The following is a 20330-nucleotide window of genomic DNA, read 5'->3' on the forward strand; positions in this document are numbered from 1 at the left end:
TGGTGTAATGGTGTTGATGGCATGTCCTTCCACTGATTTGTCCTGTAGATTTGAATATTCACGAAGTAAATAATTAGACAAATTGTTACCTAGTCCTCAGAGGTTTGATTACAGGATGAATTGTATTGGACTGAAAACAATGGACTCATCCAATAAGTACAGACATAGGTCTATGAAGCTCTGATGGAGCTAATCTTACTTAAGTGGTTGTCAAAATTTGTCATAATCGTGACAGAAATTGCTATTATTTATTGGTTTGCCAAGATTACTGAAATTCACAAACCAATTGGATCCTATGAGCTACGCTGTTACACGATTAGTCACCGGAACTGGATGTATGAGTAATTGTACTCCATTTGTCTCCCATACCTCAGTTTCTGTAACATTATCAAAACCCGGGTGGGTCAGAGATTAAAACAGTTGTAAATTCCTCTGGCTTAGGGGCTACTTGTTTCCGTTAACCTTAAGACACATCCTCATTTACGTAAAAAAAAAAAGCATCGCACTATCAACCATCTCAGAAATACCTCCACACAGAACTGGCGACGGGAAAGGCATTCGGAATTAAAACTAAATTTAATTCTTGACCCCAAATAATTGAGAAAATGCCAGTATTGAGAAGAATGAAACGCGTTAAATAAGTTTTAATTAATCAGAACACTGATTCGAATACTTTAAGGAGCCAATGTGGTGGTTCGGTAAACTAAACAGTAAAATACCAAGGAGGTGCTGTGAGGAGGAGGATACAGCGTTCAGATAAAGACGACGGTAGCAAGGTTCTTTCCGGAGGAAACACGTCAGAGACGAGGCTTCCTGTCGTCACAAACAGCGGACATGAACTGTTGTGTTCACTGGTGAGCACATCTCCCGGAACGATAAGGATTTATTCATCCAGGAAACAAAATCTGGCTATATTCCTTCTACTGCTCGTAAACATAGTAGGAAGAGGTTATAAATCTTACTTTCTCCATTGAAAATTCTTGCCTTAAAACTTCTTTGTGTCCTTTCTGCCAGCGTAATATATTTTATTTTGAAATGCAGCATAACATGGACACGAAAACATCACTTAACATTTTCAATGATATCCCTTAAAAGGTAGCAAATACTAAGCAAGCAATGCGCTCAATTTATTATACAGGAGGGTGCTTATACAGAAACTATCCAGGAACCGGGTCCCTAATAATGTGTATCCCAGCAGTATAATCGTAGTATAATGATTTCCGATAAAAGCGTTGGTTAAGCATATTATTGTGGATAAATAATGGGAAACTCCTCATGGCGCAACAGCCCTGATAGACAAAGTGAGGGCTGCTCAGCCCTAAGACCTGCGAAGTTGGCACGATGAACCTTCCAGCCACTAACTCACCGTCTGATAGTTCCCCAATTGTTCTCACGCAGGGTGAGTGTACTTCGAGCTAGTCGATGTATACAGGCCTGGATCGAATCCAGGATCTACCGATAATATGCAGACTTGCTACCCCTAGAACACTGGGCTGGCCAAATATGGGAAAAATTCAACAGAAAATTTCATTTAATTTAAAATTTAAATTTAAAATTTTAATTAAAAATTAAATTACCTGATTATAAAATATGCTGTTTCTAAGATAGTACCGCCTAATCTCTAACTCTTGACCTTCATTGGCGAGGTCAATCACACGATTGAAATTTGCTCATATTAGGCTATGTTCTACAATTCGTATTAGTGAGCTTGCATCGGGAGATAGTGGGTTCGAATCCCACTGTCGGCAGCCCTGAAGATGGTTTTCTGTGGTTTTCCACTTTCATACCAGGCAAATGCTGGGGCTGTACCTTAAGTAAGGCCACGGCCGCTTCCTTCCAACTCCTACGCCCTTCCTATCCCATCGTCGCCATAAGACCTATCTGTGTCGGTGCGACGTAAAGCAAATAGCAAAAAAAAAAAAAATGGTATTGGTAGTATCATCCTTCTTGGCTAGATTTTCAACGTCGTACTAATATAATGTTTACGACGTCGAGGGGACAGGAAAGTGTTAGGATTAGAAAGGCAATGGCCATGATTTCGTTTAAGGTACAGGTACTAATGCGAAACCACATAAAATCATGTTCTTGTCGACGGAGGAATTCAAATCCACATCTCGCGAATGCCAAAACACATCAAGGCGACGTGAACTGAGTAGCCAACTCGCTTGGTACCATGTAAATCTTGGAAAGGACAATAAAATCAGGGCCTAAATAAATTCACGAGTGCATTTCAGATACCTTGAGCTTTAACGTGGACCAGATAAAACGTCATATAGGTGGATAACGTGAAGAATGCAGTATACATTAAGCTCACCAAGAAAACTCTCTTGCAACGAACGGGATCGCACAGGTACGAAAATTTCATGGTTCCTTATTGCAAGTAAAAATTACATCCGCAGATTTAGACATTAAAGTTATCCTACAAGGAATCTTCCAATTCAGCTTCCTAATGAAATAATACCTGCATTATTTTCTAGACAGGGTAAAGTAAGGGTCATTAGGAATGGACACTGGTCTGTAAATTATAATTGTAACGTGTACAGTGGTATCAGGGCACTTCTTGTAAATCATAAAACTCCCGTCAGCACTGACAAATATAGGGCAATGGAAGTTTATGACAGACAACCAGACATCGATTTTTATTGCAACTCTCCTGATTACTTCACGCAGTAATACCCCGTGCGTCAGTGAGAGAAGCACCAATAAAACCCGGAGGCAAATGAGCGGTGTGGTGATGAACCACTGACGCAACATGGATACCCGTGCGTCAGCCGAACATAATAAACAGAATGATTCACCGTTACCCACACAAAAAGAACGCAGAATCACTCACCCGATACACTACAAACATAGAAACACAAAAAGAACCGGCTACCACGAACCGATATCACACCCACACAAAAATCATAACCGAACGCATCAGTTTCAGATCAGAAACAAGATTCCTCTTTAATAACTCACAGCCAAAGGACACATCAACAGGAAGATACAATCATGGAATAACTGAAAAATAAACCTAATATACCCCTTCTACCCAAGAGACCACGGAGTCTAACCAACAAACTCTTCATGAAAGGAATATAGCAAAGGCCGAAGACATTACTATTACGCACGACAGTCGGGAGTACGTCACATTCACTTGCAGCTTGACAATGTACAGTCCGAAATTGAACTTCAGAATCTGAGAACATACGTACAGTCATGTATAACTACAGTAAATTCCATTCTCCTTTCCACAATTTAAAAAATGGAATTTGCGGAGTGTGATGGCTCTAACAGCGCATTTACAGACTTCTAGACAACAGGAAAAGTGAAAGAAACACTGCAACAGCACAAACACGTAACAACAGTAAATCCTAGTGATGGGCAAACGATACCCGTGTGCGAGCGGGATCGATCCGACCCGATACGCACCGTGGTTAGAGCCTGTTCGAAGCAAGCTCGAGCAGTCACGTTAACGAAGGCGGAGTCTGGCTCGGACTACAGCTCGAATGTGTAGATAAACAAATAACATATGAATTGAAGCACCGTTCACGCAGGTGTATGTATGTTATTGATAACGAAGGCGCGTGCTGCCATATATTACTACATTCATTGATTGACGTATGTCTTGAGGGGAATAAAGACTGACCATAAAATTCGAAGGCTTAGATTATGATAATATGCTATAAAAAGGACAAAGCATGTATCCGTAATAGCCCGCGCGTATTAAAAAAAGAATTTCCTCCCAAGGCATTGTATCTTGTAACAACCGTTTGCTTGACGCAATATCATGAATACGGTAATATTCTTACGTTGTCATGCTTTGGGCAGCTAGGACAGCTGCGTAGCGCGGCAGGCGAGGTGCTCCTTTTGTCCTCATTGTTGGAGATTAGAATCCACTCCTTGGGAAAGAATGGCACTTTTTAGTGGTATAGAAGAATTTGGTTCGGAAAGGATTGATATTTTATCAATTATGAACATAAATAATTTATAAATACCATTATGAAACAGTGTTAACTATCTGATTGGAATCAAAAGTATCCCTTCCATGACTCGGGAGTTCAAGCTGTATCGTCACCAAATTCACGTCCATCGGTACAGTAGTTTTCAAGCCTATCCGGAACAAAGAAAACAGTCAGCATCTCATTTTTAGCTCTAGTATAGATCATTCGCAAGAACTGATGACAAATGTGTCAATTACTGAAGACAAAATATCCTATTTTGTTAACCTTATTATCATCCATATATGTATCTATTTCGACACATATAATGTTAAGACAATGTACTCCTTTTATCTTCTCTGTATTTATGCGGCCCAAGCAACACATTTTAGTAGATAATTGATTTTGCCTATTCTGATGGAGACCTTTGTAACTAATCATCGCACAAAATTTGATTGTATTCAATATACAAATATGGCTCTAAATTTTATAATGTACAAAAGACAGGGAAATAGTAGTAAACAGAGGACGAACCTGTACTGTTTAGCGTAATAAACTTACATATCCTTCTCATGTTTTCTGGATGTTAGTAAGATCAAGTCGCTAGGTTGCAGCGCAAAAGCTCGAGTAAAGTTCGAACTTGTTCGATCTCTGACGTCATCTGTTCGAAAAGCTGGAGCCGGACTCACGCACATAACTAGTAAATTCAAAGTAACTCCTGCAGGCAAATATACTGATAGCCTGACTTACATATCACCAAGCAGATGGATAACAGGTGAATGGATATACGAGTATAACTCCACATCCAGGAGAAACAAAGGGCTCAGAAGTAAACACTACCAAGAAAACACGAATCATCACTCTTCAAGAATCCCACGAGAGAAAAACGACGAGGCTATAGAAGAATGGTGTACACAACACACAGCCGCATTTAAATCCAAACGATCCCCGACTACGGGGTAATAGTACTCAGTTCTCTCCCGCCTGGCATCCTTTGTGCGATTCATTACATAATTCCTGTGTTAGTTACTAATAATGTAATTGGCTTTACGTCCTACTATCAACTTTTACGGTTTTCGAGACGCGGTGATGCCGGAATTTTGTCCCTCAGTAAGTCTACTTACACGAGGCTGACGTATTTAAGCACCTTCAAATACCACCGGACTAAGCCAGGATCGAACCCGCCAAGTTGGGGTCAGAAGGCCAGCGCCTCAACTATCTAAGCCACTCAGGCCTGCGTGTTACTTACACATACTTTCATTACATCAAGCGGTAAACAAAATACAACTACTGGGGCAGTTAATCTGTGACCTGCTGAGTGGCTCAGCTAGTTGAGGCGCTGGCCTTCTAATCCCACCTTGGCAGGTTCCATCCTGGCTCAATCCGTTGGTATTTGACGGTGTTCAAATACGTCGGCCTCGTGTAGGTAGATTTACTGGCACGTAGAAGAACTCCTGCGGGACTAACTTTCCCCACCACCGCGTCTCCGAAAACCACAAAAAGTAGGTACTGGGACGTAAAAACCAATTACATTATTATTATTATTATTATTATTATTATCATTATTATTATTATTATTATTATTATTATTATTATTATTATTATTATTATTATTATTATTATTATTATGCTGTGACTAACATGTTGACACTGTAATGCTGCAGCAAGTAGCGTTAGAAGATTTATTCTTGATTTCCGGTAACAGACACTTTGTTAACATAAATGAAAACAAATGTGGCACTACAATCTACTTCCTTTTCTACCGCTTTTCCAACACCTGTTGTGTCGCGGGTGCGAACTGTGGATTTGGACCTGTTTTATGGCCGTATGCCCGTCCTGACGCCAACCCTATATGGAGGGATGTGATCTCACTGTTGCGTATTTGTGTGGTGGTTGGTAGTGTAGTGTGTTGTTTGAATATGAAGAGGAAAGTGTTGGGACAAACACAAACACCCAGTCCCCGGGCCAGAAGAATTAATCAAAGGCGATTAAAAAGCCCGACCCGGCCGGGAATCGAACACTGAACCGAAGGCCTCAATGCTGGCCATTCAGCCAAGAGTCGGACAAATGTGGCACTACAATATACAGGGTTATTCCGTTATCAACCTCAAATAACTCGTGAACTGTTATACTCTGTTTTCACTTTCAGTAATGGTACTAAGTGACTGATAATAGTACTAATAGCACTTTACCATAGCATCAGTATCTTTTGAGGTAGTGGTACTAACTTTGATTTATTAAATGGAATTATACCGTTTTCTACATACAACCTTAAACCTACAAATATTATAAATTTGGCACTGTGATTATTTTGGATATAGAACAAGTCCATCCCGAGAAAATGTGATGGATTGAAACGTCAGCTAGATGCTGCCCTGTTCGATTCGCGCTCCGCATGGAACATGAGCTAGCTCTTGACATACAGAGTTGCTTCACTTTCTTCTGGCAGATACAGTAGGTACAGTATTTCCTCTACTGTACTCACAAATACACTATGATTAAATGTATAATAACGATAATAATGTTATTTGCTTTACGTCCCACTAACTACTATTTCGGTTTTCGGAGACGCCGAGGTGCCGGAATTTTGTCCCGCAGGAGTTCTTTTACGTGCCAGAAAATCTACCGACACGAGGCTGACGTATTTGAGCACCTTCAAATATCACAGGACTGAGCCAGGATCGAACCTGCCAAGTTGGAGTCAGAAGGCCAGCGCCTGAACCGTCTGAGCCACTCAGCCCGGCAAATTAAATGTATGATTTACCACTTTTAATATCGCCGTAGGTAGGAGGCAAATTAAAAACAAATATGCGAGGTGTTCTATGAAGCTTTATTGTCCTGACGTGACAATAAACTACACAGGAACGAATAAGCTAGCTGTGCAGTGCGGGCCACTCAGCTGTTGGTTTATGTTCGGGATATGATAGGTCCGAACCCCATTATTGGCAGTCCTGGTTCTACGTAGTTTGCCATTTTCACAACATTTTCATTTTAATTAAGGCCATGACCACTGCCTTCCCTGCCTTTCCTTATCCATCGTCACCAAAAACCCACCTGAGTTGGTGCTAACACTAGGAAAAATGAAAACCATACATGACTGACGTCAGGAAGTACAACTCCCCGTAAAATTGGGCCAAATCGGCATGCGTGACACAGATCGCAAAACAACTCCACCAAACTATGGGAAAAGTGGCAGAGACAGAAGGGCTTAAACTGATGAGAAGGATCAGGACCTGCAGCACCTGCAGTATGTTTCACAATTCGTATTTATTTTAGAATGTTTACATTTTTCTTTCTTCAATAAATCTGTTCTGTCCTTTCTTACGTAGATTATTCCTTATGTCTTCGCTGTTTAATGCCACAACCCAGCTACAGTTTTGCTTTTACTGCACCGGCAAGGACAAGTGCTGCTATCTTCTCAGCAAATGAAACACTAGGTGACGACACACGCTGCATAGCTTTACAAAGCAGATTTTCATCAGCTACACGTTTTGACGAAAGCAATATCATGCTCTTTGCAGGCAGCATCTAACATATTAATACCAGTATCACCATGTGTCAAGCGGACGTCAAGTCGAATTCCAGGGTCACAGTTCTGGTAACTAGGAAGGTGAAGCTCAAACGGAAGAAGATCTATCACCTTATTGATGAGTCCATGTCCAGCATGCTTCTTCACCTTTCTCCCAGCACAGCTTGTTTACTCTTTTCGTAGCCATGATGAGTGTTTATAAGCGAAGACAACTCGTTAGTTTTAGGTCCGTGATACAGTTTAATGAGTTGACATATATGGCACTGTCTCACCGAAGGTCTCCTAGCTAAACTCAGTTGTTTATGATGTAAACTACACGTTTGAAGCTCTGACAAATCTCGAACTTGAGTCCACTCACGAGACACCTTATCCCAGATTTTCTTTACAGCATTCGCAGCTACATTGACTAAAAATGCTTTTGGTAATGCATTCAGCACTTCTTCAGCAAAATTCCTCAGTTTGTTTTTGCAAGCATAAAACTTTACAATTGCCTTTTCAACTGCGTTCCACTTAGTATCAGATAGAAATGACATGGCGTCTTTACACTACAAATGTTTGTTTTACACTGACGTCATTTATACATTGCATTATACATATGTTGTTTACCTCCCGGCATGCACTGTAACACAACCAATCAAAAAGCATGAACACATGTCGTAAAGACTGTTTAATTGTTTCTCCACTACGCTCCTTGTGAAGAGTTTTGAATGATGGATATCCTAATTCATGCATGTCCATAATTTCGCAGGTTGATCGTAGATACTCAAGCTACCACTCCTTCTTTTCGCAACTCTTAAAAAAAATCTGCTCTTGACAAATGAGCGTTCATTTTCATAGATGGAAAGCGATAAGTTATTCCTTTTTCTTCCCATTGAAGACCTAATTTTTTCTATCCATTGAGTCTGTTTTCGTCTTCATCTGTTCGCAAGCCATAAGGGAAATATGGGCTATGTACTAAACTGACGAATGTTTGAGCCCACAACACAGTGTAATCCAACACAGGCACCTCTTCGAATACAAATTTGTTGGCTTTCACTCTAAGTCCTTGTACATTAACTATTAATGTTCTGTCATTTTGGAAAAAGCGCTCTACTCTCTATCTCAGAGACTAAAAAAAAAAAATTCACACTTTTATCATCTATAAAGTTTTGAGTTTACTAGAGAGTAACCTTGATAACCAAAAAGTCTAAACATGCATAACAATATCGACGTAATTGCTGCATGTTAAAACGGAATTTCTAAATCGCCCGTGCTTATTACGTTACAGATCTGTCGCTACTCCAAGGGGTGACTAGGCCAGAGGAGGAGGAGGAGGAGGAGGAGGAGGAAGGGAATCTGACCGTAAAACTGGGCCCAGGATAGCGATGTGCAGTTAGGCCACTTGAAAATGGTGACGGGATGGGCATCTTACTGTAAAACTGGGCTCAAAATGGCAACGGTGTAGTTAGGCCCCTCCAAGATGGCGTCAGGAGGTGCATGTTTCCGTAAAACTGGGCCAAAGATGGCACCTGTTTAGTTAGCCCCTCCAAAATGGCGGCGGGAGGGGCATCTGGCCGTGAAAAGCTAGGTTTGGCCATTAGTGGCCCTGTGGTGGGAGGATAGAAATGGCGACGGGAAGGGCATCCGACCGTGAAACTCTACATTATGTATTTAGGCCCCTTCTAGGTGATGTCGGGAAGGGCATCTGGCCAAATAACTAGGATAGGCCATATGTGCCCCTCTGATGGGAGGATCAAAATGGTAACGGGAATGGCATCTGACTGTAAAACTGGACAAAAGTAGACGACTGTCTAGTTAGGCCACTCAAAAATGTCGCCGGGAAGGGCATCTGACCATAGAACCAGGCTCTGTGTAGGTAGGACCCTCCATGAGATTAGGCTTGCTCTATTATGTGAATCTCCCTTGTCCTACTACTCAAGATGGCGTCAGGAAATCCCTATTGTCCTACTACTCATGATGGCGTCGGGAAGGTCATGTGACCGTAAACTTGAAGTTAGGCCCCTCCATGTTGGCGACTGTAAGGTTAGGCTTGCTCTCTTACGCAAAATCCGTGTCGGGAAGGGCATCTGGGCCTAAAAGTGAGGTTAGACCCCTGCATGTTGTCAAAATCCGCGAATCCCCATAGTTCCACTACTGTTCTAGAGATCAGAACCCGCATAGGTACACTACTAAGGGTGAATGACCTCGTGTGAAAATGCTGATTCAGCACCCATTGTTTTAGAACTATTTTCCTTCCTTTTCTTTTCGATAGTCATGATTTGTCATATTCCTGATCAACAGCCGCTAATGACCACATAGTTTTACAGTTTAAGAGTACAATTGCCGTTTATATACTCGACATTAAAAATCAAAATTTGTGAATATCTCCATTTTAATAACTCTACGGTAAATAGCATCGGATATAAAACATTGACTACTGGATTTTCTATAATTTTTGTTATGTACCTACATTGCAACTTAGATAGAGGTAATATTGCCGGGGATATTAATATGTTTGTGAAAACGTAATAACCGCGAATGTCTCTGTTATCATTCGTCTTACGCTAACATGCACGGAGAGATAAGAAATTAAATGTTTGAAACATTTTGTCAGTATTAATGGAGATATTTGAGATATTTTCCCTAAGTTGCTGTTTCACGTAGCGTGAATTAAAAAATATGATAAACGTAGTATGTAGTGCCTCCGTGATCTTGAACCACCAGTTCGTATTAAATTATGTTATGCTGTTATCTCGGTGTAGCGTACATACATATTACATATGGTCTAATCAGACATGGCGGAAATCTGAAAACTGCATTTCGTTCTAATTCTGTATAATGCTATACACAAAAATATCAATATTTTGAAATTCTTTCGAGCGTTATATTTGTGGGGATTATTATTATTATTATTATTATTATTATTATTATTATTATTATTATTATTATTATTATTATTATTATTATTATTATTATTATTAAGGAAAGAAACAGTTTCAAATTCTACTTAGCAGCCATTTCATGAGCATTGTTTCCTTTTTACAGATGAACGAGAGTTTCTTGGTGAGGCATGCTGTGCGAAGCGGGGATGTAGGTTCTCGGCAAGTTACAATTATTGGACTCGAGCTGGATATGGATTCCAGCATATTCCAGTCTGGGAGAGTGGAGGTAAAGTGTATGGCCACAATGTTCCAGCTTTATCACTCACAGGCCAAAGTTCTACTTGAGGAAGAACGCCCGCGCCTGGCGTCAGTGCTCGGAACTCGGGAGTCTTCGTCACCTGGTAAGTGGCCAGAAATAATATGTTCAATTGAAGGTTTTCATTAACAGTTTATATCAGCTATATATTTTTCATCATATACTATTTTGAACGTATAACCACGATGATTCGTTGTCAAAAGTAATTCTTAAGGCGGGATTCCACTGGAGCAACATTTTTGCGACATGGAGCATGCGACAATGACGCATGTTGCAGTCAACTTTCAATATTGATGAAACACGGTGTGCTATGTACGTGTGGCTGTGTGGCATGAGACATGTGGTGATCTGTCGAACACTTTCTGGTGCTGCATGCCTCAAAAATATTCTTGTCGAACACTGTCGCCCGGAATCCGACAGTGTGTGGTCGGTGTTACAATTTCCGTGCGACAAGGCTATTAAAAAAGCTGTGAATTTAATTGATGAAAACCACAATGCTTTTAAAACTATAACATTAAGATGATAAGTTGGTATGGCTCTAGATAAATAGGGCTGAGTGTTCAGGAACTGAAGAAGAAGATAAAAGAAATTGCATTCTGCTTTCCACCGATAGGATATAAGAATTCATAAAATGAAAACTAGTGGTGAGAGGTAAAATGTGGTTCGGGTATAATTAACTTGTTGCAGTCGCTTAAGTGCGGCCGGTATCCAGTATTCGGGAGATAGTAGGTTCGAACCCCACTGTCGGCAGCCCTGAAGATGGTTTTCCGTGGTTTCCCATTTTCACACCAGGTAAATGCTGGGGCTGTACCTTAATTAAGGCCACGGCCGCTTCCTTCCCACTCCTAGCCCTTCCCTGTCCCATCGTCGCCATAAGATCTATCTGTGTCGGTGCGACGTAAAGCAAATAGCAAAAAAAAAAAAAAAAAAAAAAAAAAAAAATCTACTTGCGTTTCTTGTTAACATCGATACTTCGAGGCAAATTACTTCAACGTCAGGTGACAATGAGTAACTTGAGGTTAACTGATATTAAGACACTATTTTCCTTTAATAAAATATAAGTTAACTGCTTATGGACGTTTGTACGTAATATTTTGATTTATTCAATGCCTGGTTTTCTGGTTAGTAGTACTGGCAACACAGTTTGCACTAGAAATAAACAAATTAGAGATAAAATTGAACATACATTTTTTGAAATACTACTACTACTACTACTACTAATATTAATAATAATAATATGTTCTACGTAACAGCATCGTGTGACACACTCATCGCTGTGGACACTTAATACTTTTTATTTAGAAATCCTTTCGCCGCTACTCTAATTACTCATCGTCTTCCAACACTGTTTCATCGCAGTCTGTTTTCTTCCTCACCACGTCTGCTTATTGTCATAGTTGCCACGAGTTATCTTCCATTCTCCTGATATAAGTTTATTAGAACTGTAAGGGGGTAAAGTAATGAGATTATGGTTAGGATATTCTACTTTACATTTTATTAAGAACAATTGATTATGATTAAATTTCAGTGTTCGAGAAACTCCTAAAACTTCCCATATCTCTAAGCATACCTATCCTGGCATGGTAAACGGCCTTCATCTGTCAATGTACTCCATAAAATCAACCCTGATGGCTTTTGCTACTTGCGAATTCCGACGTGGCTTGGTTCCCAGAGGCTCCATGCCTTTATCAGCAAGGATCACTCCGCACTATGTAACCTCCGGGATACTTCGTGAGATGATAGCTTCAGAAACTTGAAACAGTACTTCAAGGAAGGAAGTATAGCAGTCACCAGTAGCCAAAAAATCGAAAGAGAAACAATAATCTAACTTTTGGCGGTATTGTTTCACGAAAATTGGTATCGGACTTGCAATCATGGGCCCAGCCTTCTCTTAACAAAGGTTCAACATTTTCCTAGCTCATCCGTGAGCTATTTTTCAAATGCGCTTTATCGTCAGCCAACAACTTCTCAAATAATAATTCATGCTGCAAATTATTTGATTTGATCGAACGAATAATTCTCGCCTCCACTACCGGGACCATTTTCTCCTACGACTGTGCTGAATAATAAGTACGCTACTGCCGCAATAGTCTGCAAAGACATCCTCCTCGGCCAAAGTCGGGTGTGAAACTGTTACCTTCATGGAATAACGTTTGTAGTTGGCGACATGTCTCCACAAGTGACGCATGCTACACCCGGCAACACATGTAGCATACTGCATATTTTCTGCCCCACTGACAAGTGGCATGCTACAAATAGCAACATTTGTTGCCAGTAGCATGGTACACGCCATGTTTGGCCGTAGACAGTAGAATCGTACCTTTAGACTGCGAGCATTACTGATGTCATTTGATACAGTTAATAACTCTTTAACAAGTACATAGTCAGAAAATTACAGATCTTCACACTACATAGGATGTCACAACATAAGCATTTTCAATATATACAAGGAGATTAAATACCGATGCCTCTTAATGATTCAGTTATATCTGGAACCTTTTAATTCTTCCTTCAATTTCGGTGTTGACAACCACGAATTTTCTTACTTACTACAACCATCTAAATCTTCAGATTTAGTTGGTTTACTTTGGAACTTCTATCTGCAGAACGAGATCTGAAATATTCAGATGTAATATCTGAGCATATAATACATACGAACTCCGGAATGACTGTAAAAAAAACCGTAGGTGGGAAAAGAATTCCCGTCGCCGCGTCGCATCAACATGTAAGTTAATGTCGTGAGAATATATAAAGTGGAATTTTTAAAATGCAAAGATCGAATATGGAAATGTTATGGCGGGGGCGAGAAGAGCAGTGCTGCTTGCGAGCATAACGGGATCATTATCGCACAAACCTCCTTCGCTAAGATTTATAGGAGAGATAAGAAGTCAGTTTTGCATGAGTTACAATGTACACGTTTCACAGTAAGTGCATCATTGTAGGACAACGATAAGTGCCCGGTATCTTTCCGGAACTGTTTCTCGTAAAGTTGCCAAACGGTTGGGACCGCAGTGTTTTCGGTCATTAGCTGGCGGATTGATATTCGACCCCTCAGAAGCAATAAAGAGCTCTTAATGGTCATCGCTATAAAAAGTACGTTATACATAGTAGTGTATTCTCTGACCCCTTGGCTCGATGATAAGGGTCGAAGCCTCCGGTGCAAAGGGTCCTGAGTTCAATTTTCTGCTGTGTCGAGGAATTTAATTTCATATGGTTAATTCCGTTTACTTGGCATTTGGGTGCTGGTGTTTGCTCCAATATTCCCCTCTTCATATACATACAATGCATACACTACCAACCAGTACAGAAACATATAGTACTGAATACTTCCCTTAACATAGAATTATATGTTCGTGTTAATCATTTTACTCTCTCTCTCTCTCTCTCTATGTCCATTTCCTGAGTCTTTACAGCAGCGTTATCAAGTTCATGTTCAACATGTAGTTCAAGTCACAAAGTTTCAGATGACACTGCAATCTGAAAGTTGATCATTCCCTCATAGAAATGTGTTTCCTGGTGTATTGTAAAATCACGTCTGTTGACTTTGGTTCTGGTTCCCGTTCCTCTGATAAAGATTAATCTAGGTAATACTGATTAAAAGCATTTTTGTAACATTATGTAGGTATTCAAACGAATCAAATTTCCATGCTAGAAGTACACTTAAACAAAGCAAAGCCACCTCCATACAGGTTATAAAGGCCTTCGGATACCGAGCAGAACAGCTTCGGCTAACAGTGGCCGCGGCTTTACCGTTGCTTTACATCTAAGCATTTGAGAGGCTTCGGGCTGGTCCACCGTCGGCTGTCTTTGGAATGCTCCTCCGTAGTTTTCCATTCTCCTGACTAAGGCAAATGCAACATTTGCTGCCGGTAGCATGGTACACGCCACGTTTGGCCGTAGACAGTAGAATCGTACCTTTAGACTGCGAGCATTACTGATGTCATTTGATACTCTTTAACAAGTACATATTCAGAAAATTACAGATGTTCACACTACATAGGATGTCACAATAAGCATTTTCAATATATACAAAGAGATTAAATACCGATGCCTCTTATTGATTCAGTTATATCTGGAACCTTTTAATTCTTCCTTCAATTTCGGTGTTGACAACCACGAGTTTTCTTACTTTCTACAACCATCTAAACCAGTTCCTTTTATAGGCCACGCGGCGCCCTTCTTACCTTCACTGACCCTCAAATCACAGCAAAACATTCCTTGACATCAGAGAGGCGCCACTCTCCAGGAGCTCCGCGTTACCCCATCAGAGTACGGAATTATTTTAGTAGTAGTGCTTTCGGTAGAGCGCCAGCCACTACTGTTAATGACGACGTCATAGAGCATGACTCTTATTCTTATTACTCTGAAGGTGTGGGGTAATTAGCTCAAACACTTGGCAAAATACTAGAATATTTATCAGGAATTGTCTAATTCTCACAATTGAGGATTATGATTGGAAATTTTATTAACTATTGTAATATGAAAAATTGAACGTCGAACCCAAATGAAATTGCATTAATTTAATGAAGAAATTATATCCTGTGATACTTTTTGTTACAATGAATAATAATATAAGGCACGTTAAGAAGCTATTGGCATTGTCAAGAATGATAATTTATCGCCACCGAAAACTCTCTTCTATATGTATGTATGCATTGTTTGGTGTTGGAATTACATTTTATCTGCTACCGGCGTGGTCCTGGACTCGTACTGCCGTGAAGACACGGTCCGTGTTCTGTAACTGGTCCTGAACCCATTATTGTAGAATCTGTAATGTTCAGGCATGCTAACTAATCTGATTTCACACGTCCTGACGGCATAAATAGAGACTGTTGATATACATACGACAGTTATACGAGATGTTTGAGATGGATTTTAGTTAATTCAGTTCTCGAACCTTCACACTTCATTCACTCTTACGTTCATTCGAGTCAACTGTATGTACTCTGGAGGAATTTACGGTAGGCTGTTTTAAAATATCCTAGACGAAGAGGGCATTTTAATATCTTCCGGGATCGTATTCCATAACCTCGAAGCAGAGACCAGGAATGAATGATTATAGGTATGTGTTCGAAGCGGTGCTATTTCAAGTAGTGATCCGGAACAAGTGTTCATTCCTTGTAATGAAGAAGAAAATCTAAAACTTGGGGCGGTTTGAAGAAAGCAACTGCTAGACTAGGGTCATTTGGTGGGTTTTTCTACGATTATTTAAACGTAACTATCCACACTTTTTCCAGTATGGTATTATATGAGCATCATGTCGGATCTGGAAGGCATATTGAATGCAAGATTTCTGTACACGTTGCAGTCTTGCTGCTTGTTCACGGATTAGGTCGATCAATATACTGCCACATTAGTCAAGGATTGGAAATAGAAGTGTTAGTATGCATTTTAATTTAAGGTACAGTGGGAGAACATTTTTATGACGCTTCAGATGATAAAGGAAAACATTTACTTCTCTTCACACATTAGTTACATGCTCATCCCAGGTCAGAGTCTTATTTAAGGAGACCCCAAGGTTTGTAACTATCTTGGATTGTGGCACTTCGGTATCATCAGTGGTAATTGGAGGAGGATTGTTATTATTATTTAAAGCACATAGTAATTTTTTATGTCCAAATATTATGCTTTGGGTTTTTCGTGGGTTGATGAGTAAGGCGTTGTTTCTGGCATATGCCGTGAGTCGTTGTAGGACTGTATTCATATGTTGGATCGCTTCACATATACTGTGTATACTAGCATGGCAATATACCTGTAAGTCGTCAGCATACAGCTGGTATTTATAGTGGACAAGTGGGGATGAAATATCATTGATATACAGGCTGAATAATAAAGGTCCCAGCACAGATCGTTGAGGCTCGCCAGATAATCTGATAACCCATTTGGACGTAACATCGTTTACTGAGACACACTGTCGACGATTCGTGAGATAGGATATAAATAACTTCAGCGCACTCCGGTCGACGCCAAGCGAGCGCAATTTTCAAAGGAAGAGTTGTATGTTGACTTTATCAAATGCACTGCTAAAATCAAGGAGCTTGAGTATCGTCAGCTATCGTTTATCCATAGCAAGCCTGATATCATCTGTTACCCGAAGAAGTGCTGTTGTCGTAATGTGGCCCTTCATTAAGCCAGATTGCAACGGGTATAATAGTGAATGATTTGTGAGTTATTCAGTTAGTTGCTCGTGTATTAGCAGTTCAAGGGCTCTAGAAAGGGGAGGCTGTATATGCATAGGGCGGTAATCTGATGGATAATTTTATGTGGTGTTCGTTGATACTAGAATCACTAGACCTTCCAAATGGCTGGAAGAGTTCCTGAATATATACGGTAATTGAAAATATAAGTAATGATCGGTAATATGTAATGATTACAAGAATAATTCCCTTATTTTATTGATTAGTTGATATGAGATGCGTGATGCCTAATTAATAATACGATCAAATATATAATGAATATAATTAATTTTATTAATAATTATAATGAATGCGAAGGGAAGTCTGTAACCAAGCAAGTGGTACGGTTACAGTAACTTAAGATTTTCTTTAATTTTTAAGTCTATACGGTTTACACTATCTTCACTCCAACACCGTGGAATTCAATAAAAAATTGTAGCTAAAGTAAAGGGTGAAACGTGTTTGTATGGTGTAAAAGAGAAAGTGAGGGAGTAATAACCGCTAAAACTGGTCCAATTTCTTGAGAACAGTGCCGTTACTTCTAATATATTACAGCATAGTACATTACTTGGAAACGGAAGCTGTGGAAACAAAACTTCCAAAGTAGCGCGGAACTTGGAAATGAATACCCTAATAAGAAAAAAATGGACAGAAAGTGGAATTTAGATTAAAAACACATCTTTTTCCTTAACACATCCACGTTTCACGTTAAGTTATTTAGATTTTAATGGACAGTTAGTCTCTACAATGCCTAATTTTACGTTATTGCCTCTTTTTAATTTTTATTCAAATGTTTCGCTTTTCACTATGCCTACTATTTTTCAGAACAAACTATACTGCCTTCAATCTTTTCTCCTTCCATCTGTCGGGAAATCCAGCAATGGGTGACACTGTATAGAAGTGTCTCAACCCCACTCCTTCTAATTCAATAGGCCTACTAATCATTCACTGAAATAGCAACGACGAATCTCCAACCAAAATCATGTTCGTCCTTTCACTCTCAAGTATTCACAATCAGTTGTGTGGGTAACTTGTAACTCTAATTTGTAATTGTGTAATTCTGAAAATAAAACCATCACACACCAAAAATGTGATCATGGTGTTGCAGGAAACCAATGGAGTGAAGACTTTAATCGGTGCCGCCAAGATTCTAATGGGAAAGAAGAAAGAAGGGGGAATTTATTTACCAGTTTCTCATTCCAAACGTAAAATATTGTCCTGTTCCTTCAGTCGCTGTATCACGTTTTGTGACTTCTAATTTAGTTTGAAGTGATAAATGCTATAACATTCCGTGAAAAATCTAGGAAAACATGTTTATCATATATTTTGAGACGGAGTATGGCAGCAGTGATGAACAAATCATTGTAAAGAAAACATAATACTTAATATGCGTATGGGTACGTTTCAAAGAGTGAAATACCTGTTAGTTCTTTAATGTGCATTCATTAAATATCGTATCTCGTTATATTAGTGCCATTCTTCAGCATATTATAGAATCTAAATAGAGCTCAATAAGAGCCTGTTTAGGCATGTAAAATGCCATTTTTAGACCTTAAATCCCCTGTCAATTAGTAACACAAACTGGGTACTTCGATTATAATAAACAACCCTTTTTCAATATATTTTTATTAGTCCGTACAGGACTTAATAAACGTGAACATTTTACCCGACTTACAACAACTTTCATGATTGCCATGATCGTCGATCACTGTGTTCCTCATTGGGATTTGCATTATAATTGAGACACCACGAGAAGTTGAAAGACTAAAGAAACAAAGTAGGGTTTCTCAGTAAGGCTCACAAGTACATTCGTACCTGAATAAATACTTGAGCTGTTTGTGGAAAGAACGGAAGCTTCGCTTCTCCTTTTGAAATGAAGCTAAGACATCCCCCAGTAACATGCATATTCATAAGATGTATGTGAGTAATGCTTCACTGCCGCAGTCGTAGGAGTGTTTGCTTGGTTTTTGAAATTCTCCTTCTCTCGTAAATTGCTGCAAGGAAAGTCTATTTCAGAGTCAATGAGTGAAATGTGCAGGTCATCTAAAACATTTCACTGTTTACTAATGGAATAATTTAGCCTGTCATCCACAGACGTAGTAAGATTACTCCTCTTCTGCAAGGGATACGAGACTGTAAGTTAAGTTGTTGGGAATGAAAGGTGGTAGTGGAAAATGAGCGGCTGAATTGAAATCTCTGTAGTTTTGTAAGTCTTCAACTGAACCAACATCCAGATCGCATCCGTTATCATATAATGTAATATATATTAATAAACTGCATGTGAGGGTAATTAAATATTATTTTGCAATGTTAGATTCTGATGTAGAAAAGCAGGGCACACTTCACACCAAAAAATAAATAAAAATCAAATTAGTTAAAATAAGCTTGTTCAGTACGAACCCTCCTAGTAAAAGTGGCAGACTCAATTGATGGAATCAAATTCAATCCTGAAAATAACAGCATTTTCAACACATTAAAGTACAACCTGATTGTATGGATAAGGAGCGAGTAACTTTTACCTGTAAAGTGAAACCTATTATTGTCAAGATCGTAACAGCCATCATACGCTCGCGTGGACGGCGGATTGGCCGCATTTTAATATTATGTCGCACATTTCCCTCCGGATAGTTGACAGAGGCCAGAGAGGAGCAGGTAGAGCTCACTTATTCATCTCGTCGCTAATTGGCGTTCGATTTCAGCCCATCACTTCTCACGTTCAAAGTATAGTCCGAAAGTTGACGGAGACGTCAAAGAAGTGACAATTTTGTTGAGAGATGGAAAAATAGTTGTCCCTTTCTTTGCTAATATTTATGAAATATATTAATCTTCCGGTAAAATAGTATGTGTAAATATTTTCCATGTTAATTGTTTCTTTGAAATATAGCCTTCTTTTGCTAGAAAATACTAACGACTAGTATAGACCTCGTTATTTACTCTCTTTTTCGGTGCCCAACGGTACAGGGAACATGCAGGCATTCTTCAAATTTTGGATAAACTGGGGAAGGAAGAAGCAGTTCACGATGCACGGGGTGAATGCATGGAAGATGCCGATACAGAAACGGATTTTGATCAAGAAGAAATTGAAGCGGAAAATCACGGCAGTGACACAGTGTAATGTGGCGAAGGCAGTGTTCATGGTGAAGCATAGTGAACTACCAATTTGGAGGATGAAGAAACAATTTGGGCAAGCAAACCCGTTGCTCTATTTAAAAAAACGAGGTCCAAAATTATTAGAGGAACTGAACTTCTGTAATTTGTGTAATAAACATTTTTGTGCATGACTTAATAAAGACTTTTGGCCAAAAATATGCTTGCAAAGATTTGTCATAGTTGCAGTCCTAATTATTTTGAAACGGTGCGGTTGAAGTGGGGAAGAATTAGTAAAAATTATAAAAATATGATGGGTAGCTAAATTGCCGCACGAGTGCCAACGTGACGTGAGGCCGCAAGAGTGAATTATGATTTTTTTTTTTTACGTCAACCTAAGTTTTTCACTAAATGGAACTAACGAATCTGACAACTCAT

General features: G+C 39.5%; 1 protein-coding gene across 1 annotated transcript in view; it reads left to right on the top strand.

The window, feature by feature from the left end:
- The window catches only part of LOC136859459 (synaptogenesis protein syg-2-like), a 633890-nt gene extending 623132 nt beyond the window's left edge, over positions 1-10758 (top strand). The window contains exon 5 of the mRNA XM_068225805.1: positions 10477-10758. Within this exon, the coding sequence (XP_068081906.1) occupies positions 10477-10758 (282 nt within the window). The remainder of the gene's footprint in view (positions 1-10476) is intronic.
- Positions 10759-20330: the final 9572 nt, after the last annotated feature.

This window comes from Anabrus simplex, chromosome 1, assembly GCF_040414725.1.
Source record: "Anabrus simplex isolate iqAnaSimp1 chromosome 1, ASM4041472v1, whole genome shotgun sequence".
In the NCBI taxonomy this organism is placed as follows: Eukaryota; Metazoa; Arthropoda; class Insecta; order Orthoptera; family Tettigoniidae; genus Anabrus; species Anabrus simplex.